We start from the raw sequence: 13,280 nt of genomic DNA on the forward strand, positions 1-13,280 counted from the left end.
AATTTGAATTGTTTTTGTACAGTTTTTGTGAGATCCACACACCCACGCCGTTCACTCTTACATCTAGAGATTTTAACATAATTAAATGTAGTGTCTATTTAAAGGATGCAACTGTTAAAAATTGTATTTTATTTTTTAAGTAAGTGATAATTGCATAGCCACTGTCTTGCTTCTCTTCGGGGGAAAAACATCTTGATATTTGTTTTCATGCCATTTTCTAATATTTCTCCATTTTTCTTTGTGTTCTGAAGCATGCTTTAATAACCTGTCAGTTCAGGTTTTTTCTGTTGTAACATGAAAAAAGAAATTCAAAAACAACAAGTAGTTTTTTTATTGAAAAAGCCTACTGTTACCATTTTCTTTTGTGAACATTAAACTAGCCATCATTAAATGTACAGTCTGCTCTGTTTTTAAGAAACACAGCGGCTCAAAAAGTATTTAGACACTTTTGCATTAGACACAACATATCAAAGCAAGTGCTTTTTATATTAAGAACACATTTTACAAGAAAAACATTTGACAAAAAAAGAGTTCAGTGTGAAAACAATTGAGTTTTGGTATTTAGTAATCTAATGCAATATCAAACACATATTTTTCATGTGCTTAAAGTATCTAAATACATTTAAGGGGCCCCTGCTGCACACTTGAAACACTACCATGAACACCATTCATTTGCATATTACATGTCTACAATTATAAAATGCCAAAGGCTATTATGAAATTATAAGATTTAGACTGAGTTCTTATTGAATAGCAGTGTTAAAGGAATAGTTCATCCAAAAAGTCAATTTGCCGAAATTTTTTAATCAGCTGTTTGGGCTCTTATTCTGACGGCACCCATTCACTGCAGAGGATCCACTGGTGAGCAAGTGATGTAATGCTACATTACTCCAAATCTGTTCCCATGAATTAACAAACTCATCTACATCTTTGGATGGGTGAAACTTTCAGCAACTTGTCATTTTTGGCTGAACTATTCCTTTAATGGTTTAGGAGAGCAACCAAGACGTCCTTCATCCAGCATTGAGCTAAACCATCTCCTCATCCTAATCATCTTTATCCTGATGTTTAATTTTCTTAAGTTTTCTAGCTGCTCTCCTCTGGCCTTTCACCTGCAGGGAACATAATGGGGTGGCCTGAAAGTGCAAAGCGCAGGTCTGTACAGGGCGACAGTCTTTTCCTCTAATGTTACAGGTGTGGATCAGCGCCGAGCTCACAGGTCATTCGACTCGGGTGAGTATCCAATGCCCCATCCCCGCGGGGCTCTGTTGAAGTTGCGTCGTTTGGACATGGTGGCCAAGGTCATGCCAGAAAGATTTGGAGTCTCCACAGCTTCAAAGCCAATAACAGGAATCACCCTCTGACTGTGCACAGGTCCTCCAAATGGCACTGCAGCTCTAAAACAAAACCCACATGAAGAAGAGTTGAACTGAATCTGCAAGTGCTCTCACAACCCATTCCCCTCCATCATGTGGCATATTTCTGAGTATTCAATGCAGTGTAGTTATAATGTTAGATTTATTATTATTATAGTTATTTATTTTTATTATAGTTTTCATTTCTGTTTTAGATTTTCATTTTAATTTTAATCACTTTAATTGCGATTAATCGCATCCAAAATAAAAGTTTTTGTTTAAATAAAATAATTTTACTACTTATAATAATTATTAACTACTGTATATATAAAAAAAAAAACATATATTATATATATAACAACTAACAACATTAAAAAAATAATAATGTGATTTATAATATAAATAAATAAATATGTAAGCAGCATATTTTTGTGAAATATATACTTGCATGTGTGTGTATTTTTATATACATAATACAGTACACACATATGTAAAAAAAAAAAATATTTTGGATGCGATCAATCGGAATTAATCGTTTGACAACACTATTTTTTTTAGTAATTTTGTGTGCTTTTGTCTTTTTTTTGTGTGTGTTTTATTTGTTTATATTTAGATTCATTTATTTTACTTCAGTTTTAGTTAAATTTTAGTTTTTATTTACAAGTAGTAATTTTAATACTTCAATCTAAACACATTTCAGCTCAAGGCAACCTTTCAGAATTTTATGAATTTATAAAATGTATTACTATTGTAATTTTCATTGATTTATTTTCATATTTTCAGTTGTTATTTAAATTTTAGATTATTATTTTTTTACTCATTTTATGTGCTTTTGACACGTTTTTGTGTTTTCTTTTTTTATATCACTGTTTACAGGGTTCTTACGGATGCTTGAAATCCTTGAAAATGCTTGAATTTTAAAGGCACAACATGTAAGTCTTCGCCACTAGAGGTCGCATTTCCAAAACAATAACAAAGCCGTGAATGAAGATGTTCACGGATGAGGTAATTAATACATTATTATTTTTTTTTAATTAATTGCACCTTCCACAGTTATTCAAACAACAAATAAATTACACAGAATGCGAGGAAAGAACATTTACATTGTTAAAGAACATTATGACTAACATAACTCAATTAACTATATCAAGAACTCAAAAACTCGAAATTTACAAACAAAACTTCAAAACTCATCATCACATTATACACCATTCACCCTAACGGATTTAATTTAACTGAACATCAGCATTTGTGTCCGTGTGTTGTCATTTTTATTTGTGCAGGGCAAAAAGCCTTACATTTTAAATTTATTTAAAAAATCCTGCAGATACCCTGTAAATTATTTTTCTTTTTTCTTTTAGAATTTATATACTGTATGTTGACTATTTATATGAAGCACTGTTTTATGCAAATCAGGCCGGTGTTTTTTTTAATAGCACAATAACATCTGATTTAAAGCGAAAAACTCAAGTGTTTGTGTGTGTGTAAACATTTATTTTACCATAGTTTAAAGTGCTTGACAATGCACCTCGAAAGTGCTTGAATTTGAATTTGAGTTTACATTACATTTTCATATAATATTTATATTTTAGTTTAATTTTCAATAATTTTGTTATGTGCTTTTCTCATTTTTATTTTTATCTTTTTATATATTAATATTTCGGTTTAATTTATTTATATTTCAGTTTAAGTTAAATTTCAGGTTTTATTTACAGTTACTCATTTTTATTACAATTAGTAATTTTAATGCTTCAACCTAAACCTAAAACTTATTACCCTGATTCAGTGGGAACTTAAAGTTGGTGTTCAATACAAATAATTCATCTGGAATAAAATTGCATGAAGTTTCAATAAACTGCATGTAATTTTGTTCAGTTTCAAAACCATAAGTCACTTGATGGACCCAGTCCTGCAGCCTCAAGATATTCTTGCTTTTGGATTGGACTCCACATGGTGACGCAATTTTAGTTTGTATCTGAGAAACCTGATCTTCTGTGTACACAGTGTGTCTTGAGGCTCTGAATTTTGTGACAGGAGAAGCTGGCGGTGCGTTTAAATAGTTCCTCAGTCATTCGCTCCTCTGAGGATCCTGTTTCAAATGTGAAGAAGCAGTGGAAACATCGCAGCTCTCTTAAGTGGACTTCACAATCTAATAGTGTGGATTAGTCTTGTTGGGTCTATTTAAGGCACACCCTCAGCATGCATGAAGCTAATGTGCCAAAACCTCCTGGTGACTCTCAAGGCCGTTTCTCATATCATGTTTTGCCTCGGTTTTCTGGTTCCGCAGAGAATGAAGACTTAAACCCTCCCAAATAAAGAAGCTGTTACAGGGGAATCCCAGCCCTATGGGCTGCAGTATATTGTGTCACGTTATTGTGATGCATCGATGAACAGTTTGATGCAACTCTTTCGCTTTTGTTTCAGCATTCATAATGAATTTGAATCAGATTGGGACTTTCAAGACTCCTGAATGCTGCAGTTAGTTGAATTACTAATAAAGTCATTTGCAAAATAAAGTTGTTATCTGAGCCATGGCACTTGTGGTGTGACACAAGGTTGAAACTGGCTTGCATTATTTTTTTTTTTTCATTATTTATTTTTTCAGACAAATAGGCCTTATTAAAGTCTCCACTCTAAACAATGATTTGGTGGCTTTGTAAATATCACAAATGTATAAATAGCTATACCACCTTAATAAAGTATCTGAATATCACTTAACTGAATGTTTGAGTTGGACATACCAAAAACAAATGGCTAAATATCCAAGTTAATTTTTACAATTAAGTTTTTCACAAAAGGAAATCAGCAGGATATTTGACTAAAAAAATAATATATAAGATATACTTAAATTATTATTTTTTTGTTAAATTTCATTTAAAACTATTTGAGAATGCAGAATTTACTCTAATCAGTTTCATGAACTACAATAAGACTATTTTATTTGAATGTTTTTCATCTTTAACAAAAACTTAAGTAAGTTAGACACAATTAACAATCAGCAGCATGCTTTTACATGGACTGTTTAAGCAGAGTAAGTGATGAAATTAAGTCTCCTAATTAAAAATATTAATGATACTACTTTTGAACGGTGTTGAAATCCATGTCATGAGCTGCACTATATTTTTCACAGAATTAATTGTTATTTGTTGACGGACTGAAATTGTGAGCCTTTGCGGTGTACAAACGCGGCCAAATGTACATTTTTGTGCTATTATTGTAGGTTAATCACAGACTTTAAATATGCTAATGGCATCGTATTACTTATGAATGGAAGAGCGTAAGTCCCGCCTTCTAAATAAAAAGAGCCAATTGCGTCACTGTGTCTTGAGACTCGCCCTTAGGACTGCACAAGCACATTGACTGGTGACTAGCTTGAAATTTTGGAAATATAAGCATTATAAGATCATAAGAAACAACATTTAACAACAGATTTTGATTTGAAATATGAAATTTCAAAAATAAGTGTGTAAGTTGTTTTTTCTGAGATTTCAGAATTTCGCCGTTTCAAATATGGCCGCCGAGTAAACAGACTTTCCCTGCAAGGTAGCTACTATTTTACCTGTTAAAGCACCTGTAGTTCGCCGGCGGGAGTTTCTGGTGCTCTTCCGCTATCTGAGTGTTGAGTGAAGACAGAAGCTCTTCATTTTCTCCCAGGGCTTCTCGCCATGGTGAACAATAAGACTTCGGGATCACTGTGGCGTTGAATTTCTCTCGAGGGATCTCTCTAAGTGGTCCTGAGTAGCCTAAAAGGATAGGATGGGGCTTGGTGATTCACAGGCCAGTTATAGAGGGAGCTTTGCTGTCCTGAAGAGCATTCTAGCATGCTACGGTGTTTAGCTCATAGAGCTCACCCAGGAGCACACATCCAGCTCGGTCCCTTCAGGGGCCACGGGCAGATAAGGAGATGGAAACAGGAGATGGATGTTTATTAAGGGCTCCACAGACGGAGGAAGAACGTTAGACAGATTTTATTAAGCACAGCAACGAGCTAATGATTACAGTTTATCAGATGAGTGAAGAGTGATGCTGCTCTCAAAGACGTCAGAAATACATACAAGCGTGCTCCTCATATTCCAATGTGTTATGTGTTTCTATGCACTGCAAAAATCATTTTCTTAACGATCAGTTTCGTCTGTTTCCAGTTAAAAAATCAAAAAATAAATTTAAGCACGATAAATGTACTTGAGAAGGACCAATACATAAGATATCAAAGAGGACCAGTTTTGTTTTTAAAACAATTCCTTTAATATATTTAATGTCTGAAAATTATTTTGTTAATTTTAATTATATGTATGTTAATAATTTTTTTTAATATTTACCTATCATATATTAAAAACACAATTTACAAGTTTATATTAAAAACACAATTTACATGGATTATGTATTTGTAAGAAATTTAATTAGATTTTTATTTTTATATTTTAGTTTTAAATTAGTTTTTTAGTAATTTTGTTCTTTTGTAATTTATTTGTATTATTATTTTTAAAAATATTTTTATGTAGCTTTATGTTTATACTTCAATTTCATCTTATTTCAGTTTTTATGTTCGTTTGTTTTTGTGCGAAAACATTTTTTAAAAGTTTTAATATAGTTTTTGATAGTGGTAGTTAGCAATAACAACGCTGTTCTCAATAAGTACATTTATCTTGTTTTAAAGATTTTTTGATATTTTACTGGAAGACACATAAAATATAAATAAATGAATAAAACTTTTTAAAGTTTTTGTGTGCCACAAATTAAAAATAATAACAAGAATTAATAAAAAAACAAATACAAATAAAAAAAAAAAAACTTATAAAAAAAAAAAACTTATTAAAAAAATAAACTAAATATAAATATAAACTAAATATTTATTAGTATATCCTAAATTATTTTTATAAAATCTTAGAAGTGCTTGTTTTTGCAAAACTCACTGTCATGTTTCAAAGGTTTTGCTAAGCAGTTGCTAAGGTGTTCAGAGTATTTTTTGGTTCATTGCTATGCAGTTGCTAGGATATCCTAAATGGTTGCTAGGTGGTAGCTTATTGGTACTAGTCCAATTTCAGAGGCCACTTTGTATTTCAGGTTTGCTCAAGTTACTAAATCTATACGATATAATGAAACGTATTGAAACCTATATGTAAGAAATGTCATGCATTGGGTAATTAATAATCAAAAGAGTGTGTACCTGGTGCCAGGATGTTTGGGCTTCCTTTCTTGGCCACAGTGTTCATGAGGGTGCTGACAAGGCTGTGTTTACTGGCCACTGGATACAGCAGGTTTTCTTTCCCTCCCTGCACATCATGTTTTAATTGTGAATGATTTGCTTACATTAAATGTCAGTTCTAAATTATAAGCACACTATCTAAAAAAATTTATACATTTTAATTTGAATTGTTTACATTTTATTTCAGTGTGAATTTTTCTCTGTCTTAAAATGTGGTGTCTTACGTATAAGATTGAGGAAGCGTCTGCTGAGTTCTCCAGCGTGAATCTCTCCACTCTCCTCTGGCGCTCCTGGAACATGATGGATCCTCTGTTGGTGTTCAGCTTCAGCTCCTCCATCATCACATCCCGAGGAACGCTGATCTTCTTCCCAAGGTTCAGACCTTCACACACACAAAGCGCTTTAGTGAATTAGCGTTAGTTCATCCTTGATCTTTGTCAAGTGTTTTACAGTCCTGGACACAATTGGAGATTTTTTGTTTGTGGAACAGTTTTTTCCCTTGTTCATCAATGATTAATAACATACTGTATTCATTCAACATTCAAGAAATTAATACTTTTATTTATGAAGGATGCATTAAATTGATCAAAAGGGACAGTAAAGACATTTATAATGTTAGAAAAGGTTTCTAATTCAAATAAATGCTGTTCTTTTGAACTTTCCCTTAAAGTATCCAGTGTATCACAGTTTTTAACATTGATAATAATAAGAATGTTTCTTGTGCATTGAATCATCATATTAGAATGATTTCTGAAGAAACAAAATGGAGCTTGTAGAGAATTTAGGAAGGAAACCGCAGACAAATAACCACAGAAAATTACAAGAAGCCCCAGAAATGCCCTGATTAAATATTAAATTCAATAATTAAAGATTAAAAAAGAAAAAAACTATGATAAATTTCTATAAAACTTTTATAGAGTTATTTTAAGTTATTTTAGTGTCACTGAGATACTATTATGGTTTTGAGTTAGATATTATTTCTAAATTTTCTGCTTGCATGTTAATTTTAAAGCCTATATATTTTTTCAAATTAGATTTTATTTAGAAATATTACACATTTTATTTCAAGTAACAACATTTTGTAATGGTTTTAGTTCATTATAATATCTCTGCTACAGTAATGACTCCAGAAAATTCAGCTTTGTGTCACAAGAATAAATCACATTTTAAAATATATTCAAATCGAAAAATTTTATTTTACATTGCAATAATAATATTTTACAGTGTAATATATTACATATTACAATAATAGTAATATTTCACAATGTAATAATATAAAAAATAATAATAATTTGATTAAACAAATGCAGCTGTGGTGAGCTTCTTTCAGAAAGATGAAAAACATTTTATCAATCCCAAAACTGCACAGCGGTGAAAAAAGGTGGTGGCGTCTCATGTCTCATTGTTAAAGATCTGATATTATATCATTCATTTCTAAGTGGGGCTTTACTGTCCAAATGCTTTTTTAGGGCCGCTCTTTTTTTGACTGATCCAATCTCTTGCATTGTTATTGCTCTCGGGTTCTTCTGTCATGTTTGTTGTGTTATATGGGTAACAGTGATGATTATTATTAGACTGCAGTAATGTGGAACCCTTTGAGAAATGGACACGCCCTAAAGTGGCATTTTCAGTGAGGGCTTTCCTGCCAGGGCTCATGCTAGCAGTGGCCCGTGGCTTATTCTATAAAATTCCAGAGTCGGATTCAGCTGAGCTTGATTATCTTTTTAACACCATATCTCATACACGCAGTAACTTACGTGTGTTTTTTTGCTTCTATGGGCACACTGAGGGGGGGGGGGAGGCATGGGATAGTTTGAAGGATGTTGGATGTGGAGACTTCCCACCGATTGCTCTGATTATTTTTTTATCATGATATGTCATTTTTGTAGGAATGTGTGTGTGTTTTTTTGCTTCTATAGGGCTTCATCTAAGTGTTTTTGTACTGTGTGTGTGAGTCTGGTATTCCCTAGATTATAGGAACCAGATGTCCCCACAAAAATAGTAATACCAGTAAATTTTGACCTTGTGGGGACTTTTTTTTTGGTCGTCATGAGGAATACAGCTTATAAATCATACTAAATTATTTTTTTTTAAGATTTCTGTGAGGGATTGGTTTAGGGTAAGGATGATGGAAAATACAGTTTTTATAGTATAACATCATTATGTCTAACGTAATTTATACAATAATCATTACGTCTATGAAATGTCCGCACAAGTGTGTGTGTTTGTGTGTGTGTCTTACCTCCCTTTGCCTCTCTGCTCAGGATCATGGCCTGCTGCTGTCTCTGTTTGGTGAGACTATGTTGTGCCGTCTGCATCCTCCCGGTCTGAACATCACAACACAGCAAGTGATTCATACCCTGCTTATAATAATAATAACAATAATAATAATAATAAAAATACCAGTTTTATTATATTTAATATTTAAGCAATACTGTGTAATTATTATTTTATTAATACAATTACTAATGATAATAACTATTAATATTATTATTTTAAGATTGTTTTTAATTAATGTCTGCTGTAGTTTTGTGCTAGTAATGTTTTGTAATGAATTCCCCTGTATTGTAATTGTAAAATTTAAATGTATGTATTTTAAAATGGATTTTAATTATATATATTAAAAATTATATTCTAATAGTAAATTGCATAAAATAACAACATTCAGTTTATTTTTAAGAATATTTTTTATAATATTATTATTTTTTTTTTATTCTTTATTTCTTAAACAATTTAGATTTATAACTATTTACAACAAACAACAACATCCCACAACAATAATAAAAAAAATAATAATAATATTATTTTGATAAAATATTAAACAATAATATATTGTGATATTAAAATAAATGTATTATTAAAAATCATACATTTATTTAATTTATATAAATTAAATTATAGTATTGCATAAAATATGACTTTCATGTTGATTTAGCTAACAGTATATATAATAACTGATATTAAATTAATATATTCATTGGAGCAATTTTAATTAAATTTTAACTCCACTAAATTTATTGGCTTAGTAGGCCCCTAATGAAACATTTGTTCAGTCTCCACATACAAAATCCTAAAATAAATAAAAAAATTTAAAACACATTAACAAATAAACCAATTAACCTAACGAAATAATAAACAAATTAAAAAAACAATAACATAACTCAATTTTAATTAAATTTTAACTCCACTAAATTTATTGGCTTAGTAAAGCTCCTCTTTGTCATTCTGCCTATCTTATTGAAGCTACAGGAAACATTTTGTCATGCTAAAAGTTAGCTAAAACAGATCACATCTGATTGGACACACTGTGTATTTCCACAGCTGCTGTGTGGATTAGATGACCACACACACACACACACACACACACACACACACACACACACACACACACACACACACACACACACACACACACACACACACACACACACACACACACACAAACAAACAAGCGAGTTTCTGGCTTACCTGAGTGTGTGCTGGAGAAGATGATGCTTGGTGTGTTTGCTGATCTGAGTGTGAGAGCGCAGCAGCATGAAGGTGGTTTCTATAGACTCATCTCAGCCCCTGCCTGATGACATCATCGCTGCTAATTTAGCCAAACGACAGGAGCTAAATGAGGCAAAGCATTTATTCCCTGACGCACCCCTGCTGACCCCCATAATAAAAACCTGATGCCAGTTTTGCGTGTGGACCGGTCTGAATGTTGTATGTCTGTGTGTATTTGTGTTTGTTGTCACTGGAGATTGTTGCTCAGTCCTGGTTAAGATCCATCTATATGATTCATGTTTTAGTCTCACTGTCAGGGTCACAACTGGACCTTTACCTTTGACCTGAGCTTAAATGCGGCACTAAAGGCTTGGATCATTTAGTCTTTGGAAAGTTTGAAGGACTATTTGAATTCATACTGAGATCTGTGATGTTTGATACGAGCACAATTTGAGAACTTAAGATCAACTTAAGACTTTTTCCAATCTGCTCTGCATTTAATCTTGTTGATTTCTGTGGGATATAATTGAGATATAAAAGAAATATAAAAATGGTTGCTTTTTTCTGTATTGAAGTTTAAATAAATGCCACATTAATTACCATGTGAATTACCATTCAAAAGTTTGGAAACTGTAAGATATTTTAAAATGTTTTTAATTTTTATGCTTTTTAAAGTCCTTTTTGTTCAACAATGATGCATTTGTTTAATCAGAAATGCAGCAATACTGTAAAATATTATTACAACATAAAATAACCATTTTCTATTATTAATACTTTTGTTCACGTTTTATATTTAAATGGAAACCTATTAACCTATTAATCTCCCCATTATAGGAGGCAATATTTGACTCCTTAAAGTGATTTGCAAGGGTATTTTTTTTTATCTTTGTAATGACATTTTTTACAACCTTAATAAATGTCTTTGTCAAATTGATAAACTCATATTTAGAATCTTTTCAAAATTAAAACAATAGATTCCATTAGAATGAGCCACAATCAGAAAAAATAAGTTACCAATCAAATGAAATAATCCACCAAATTCAAAATTAAAATCTTTGCAATACAGAGATGGCACAGAACACAAAAGTGGCATTTAGGCATATTTATAGACTGTTTAATGAGGCTCAGAGGTGGCATGAATGGATTTAAATTCAAAACAGTGTTACTGTCACATTTAGTGTCTGAAGAAGACAAAGGAGGATGCTAAACAAGGAGGTTTCCTAAATAAAAGTATTTATTAAATAATTCCGTCTCAGGTCAATCCACAGGTAAACAGCAACAAAACAGTGTGCTAGGCACAAACATAACCAGACAAAGGAAGATCAGAAATAGAGGAACTTCAAGATAATGAACTGAATCCAAACAGATGAATGAACAAAGGAGAACTAGCTAGACAACTAATGCCTTTTGTGCGATTTCAGCAGTTTTATAAGATCGTAACAAATCACACTGTATGACATGGATCTAATAAACTTGGATATATACACTGTACAATGATGACACGTATTGAATTGTAGTCTATGACTTTAGGAAGTTAGTATAGAAAAATAAATGTCATCATCAGAATCCGGTAGTGGTAAACAGATAGAGCAAGATAAATTGCGCTTTGTGTCGTGTTGATCAATTTAATGTTGCATTTTTATTGGCTAGTCAGTAGATGTCATAGCAGCAAACACACTGTGAGATGATCATCCTAAATGTCTGACACTGACAGAAAATTATCATTGGTTGCAAGACGAAGCAGGACCACTGTTTAAGAGCCACGACCAAGGAAATCACAGTGATTGTTTCACATTGGTCATTATTTGTCTGGGAAAGCCCAAAATCATACAGTGCATACTGGGCATAACACACATAAAACAGAAACTGAATGCAGTGAAAATGAAACCAAAACACAGCATACTTTTCAAGGCATGCCCCGCCCCCACGTATGCGGATCCTCACACCGTAAAAGTCAGATCGAGGAGGGAGGACAGGGGCTCTGGAGGAGGACGAGGGGTATAGGAGAAGTGCTGGAGACTAGAGCCAGTGGTGGCAGGCAAGGTGGGAAGCACTTCCTCCTTTTCCCAATCAATCAGCCGATCATCAGTATTGAGCTAAATTTGTATTTGAAATAAAGCAGGCTCAGGTAAATCCACAGATAAACAGCAATGAAACAGACAACAATACCAGCCAAGGGAAGATCAAAGACTTAATCCAATTAGGTGTGAACTAGTAAATGGGTTTTCATGGTCAAATAACTAGTGGTGGAAAAACAGAGAAAGAAAGGAGAAATAACTAGATAACTAAGGCTAACAAAACAGGAACTAAATGCAATGAAAATTAAATCAAAACAGAGCATACTGGTTACAGTTATGGGATTAAATATAAAATTGTAAATACAGAAATATTAAATGATTTCAATAACTGAAATGATACTTTAAAAACCAAACTAAAACTGCCAGCTTTTTTGGAACTATTTTCGTTGAAGAAATAGAGCAAAATCAGACAGCAGTGATCCTAAACTAAACTTGTTTATTGAACTCTTGTATAAAATTTGTAAGCTCCCTTTATGATCATTAAAAAGGTGTCACTCATCTTAGTTCATTGCTATCTAAAAAAAACTTCCATTAAAATCTATTTAGTTATCTAAACAGCACAATAATGTACTATTTACCTCATGTGAAAAAATAAGTTGTAAATAGAAATCCTGATACGTTACTATTTTGCCAAGTCAGATACTATAGGATACTTAGATAGGATACTAATCAGATACTTTCATGCAGAGACCGCTATGAAATAAACCTAATTATGTGTTCATATCAGACCATCGATGGCATCCAGTTGGAGTGTAATGGAGAAGAAAAAAAATAGTTTCTTACCTTCAAATGATTGATGGTGGGTGAGTTTAAAGTTGTGCTTTTGTCCTTAATTTTTTAAAAACAGAAGAAAAAGCAGATTAAAAATTGGTAAATTTCTCTTAAAATGTATAAAAAATAATGTGCAGATCCCATCTGTAGATCTTTAGAAGTCAGCTTACCATTCCGTGGTTGATCTTGTTGAGTTCATTCATCACTTTACTGAGTGTGAGGATCTTTGGCGTCTCTGCCTGCTCTGCGATCCAACAAACCACTGCAAACACAAAACACACAGACGCCTTCATGTTTAAGCTGCAAGTTTTCTTCTGTAACTTCTCTAAAGCCCCATACTGGGATTGATGTCCGTCATACGGTCTTGACAGGTACACAATT

The 13,280-nt window shown here is 32.4% G+C and overlaps 1 protein-coding gene across 1 annotated transcript; it reads right to left on the bottom strand.

Moving 5' to 3' along the window:
• Nucleotides 1–313: 313 nt before the first annotated feature.
• On the bottom strand, nt 314–10,341 carry LOC109081295 (myozenin-2-like). Its single transcript, XM_042737959.1, is given in 6 exon segments — nt 314–1,397; nt 4,915–5,098; nt 6,523–6,679; nt 6,786–6,943; nt 8,804–8,921; nt 10,030–10,341. Coding segments are annotated over 5 exon segments (798 nt in total). The 5' UTR covers nt 8,919–8,921; nt 10,030–10,341; the 3' UTR covers nt 314–1,213.
• Between the last annotated feature and the right edge of the window lie 2,939 nt (nt 10,342–13,280).

Source organism: Cyprinus carpio, chromosome B14 (genome assembly GCF_018340385.1).
Source record: "Cyprinus carpio isolate SPL01 chromosome B14, ASM1834038v1, whole genome shotgun sequence".
Classification (NCBI taxonomy): Eukaryota; Metazoa; Chordata; class Actinopteri; order Cypriniformes; family Cyprinidae; genus Cyprinus; species Cyprinus carpio.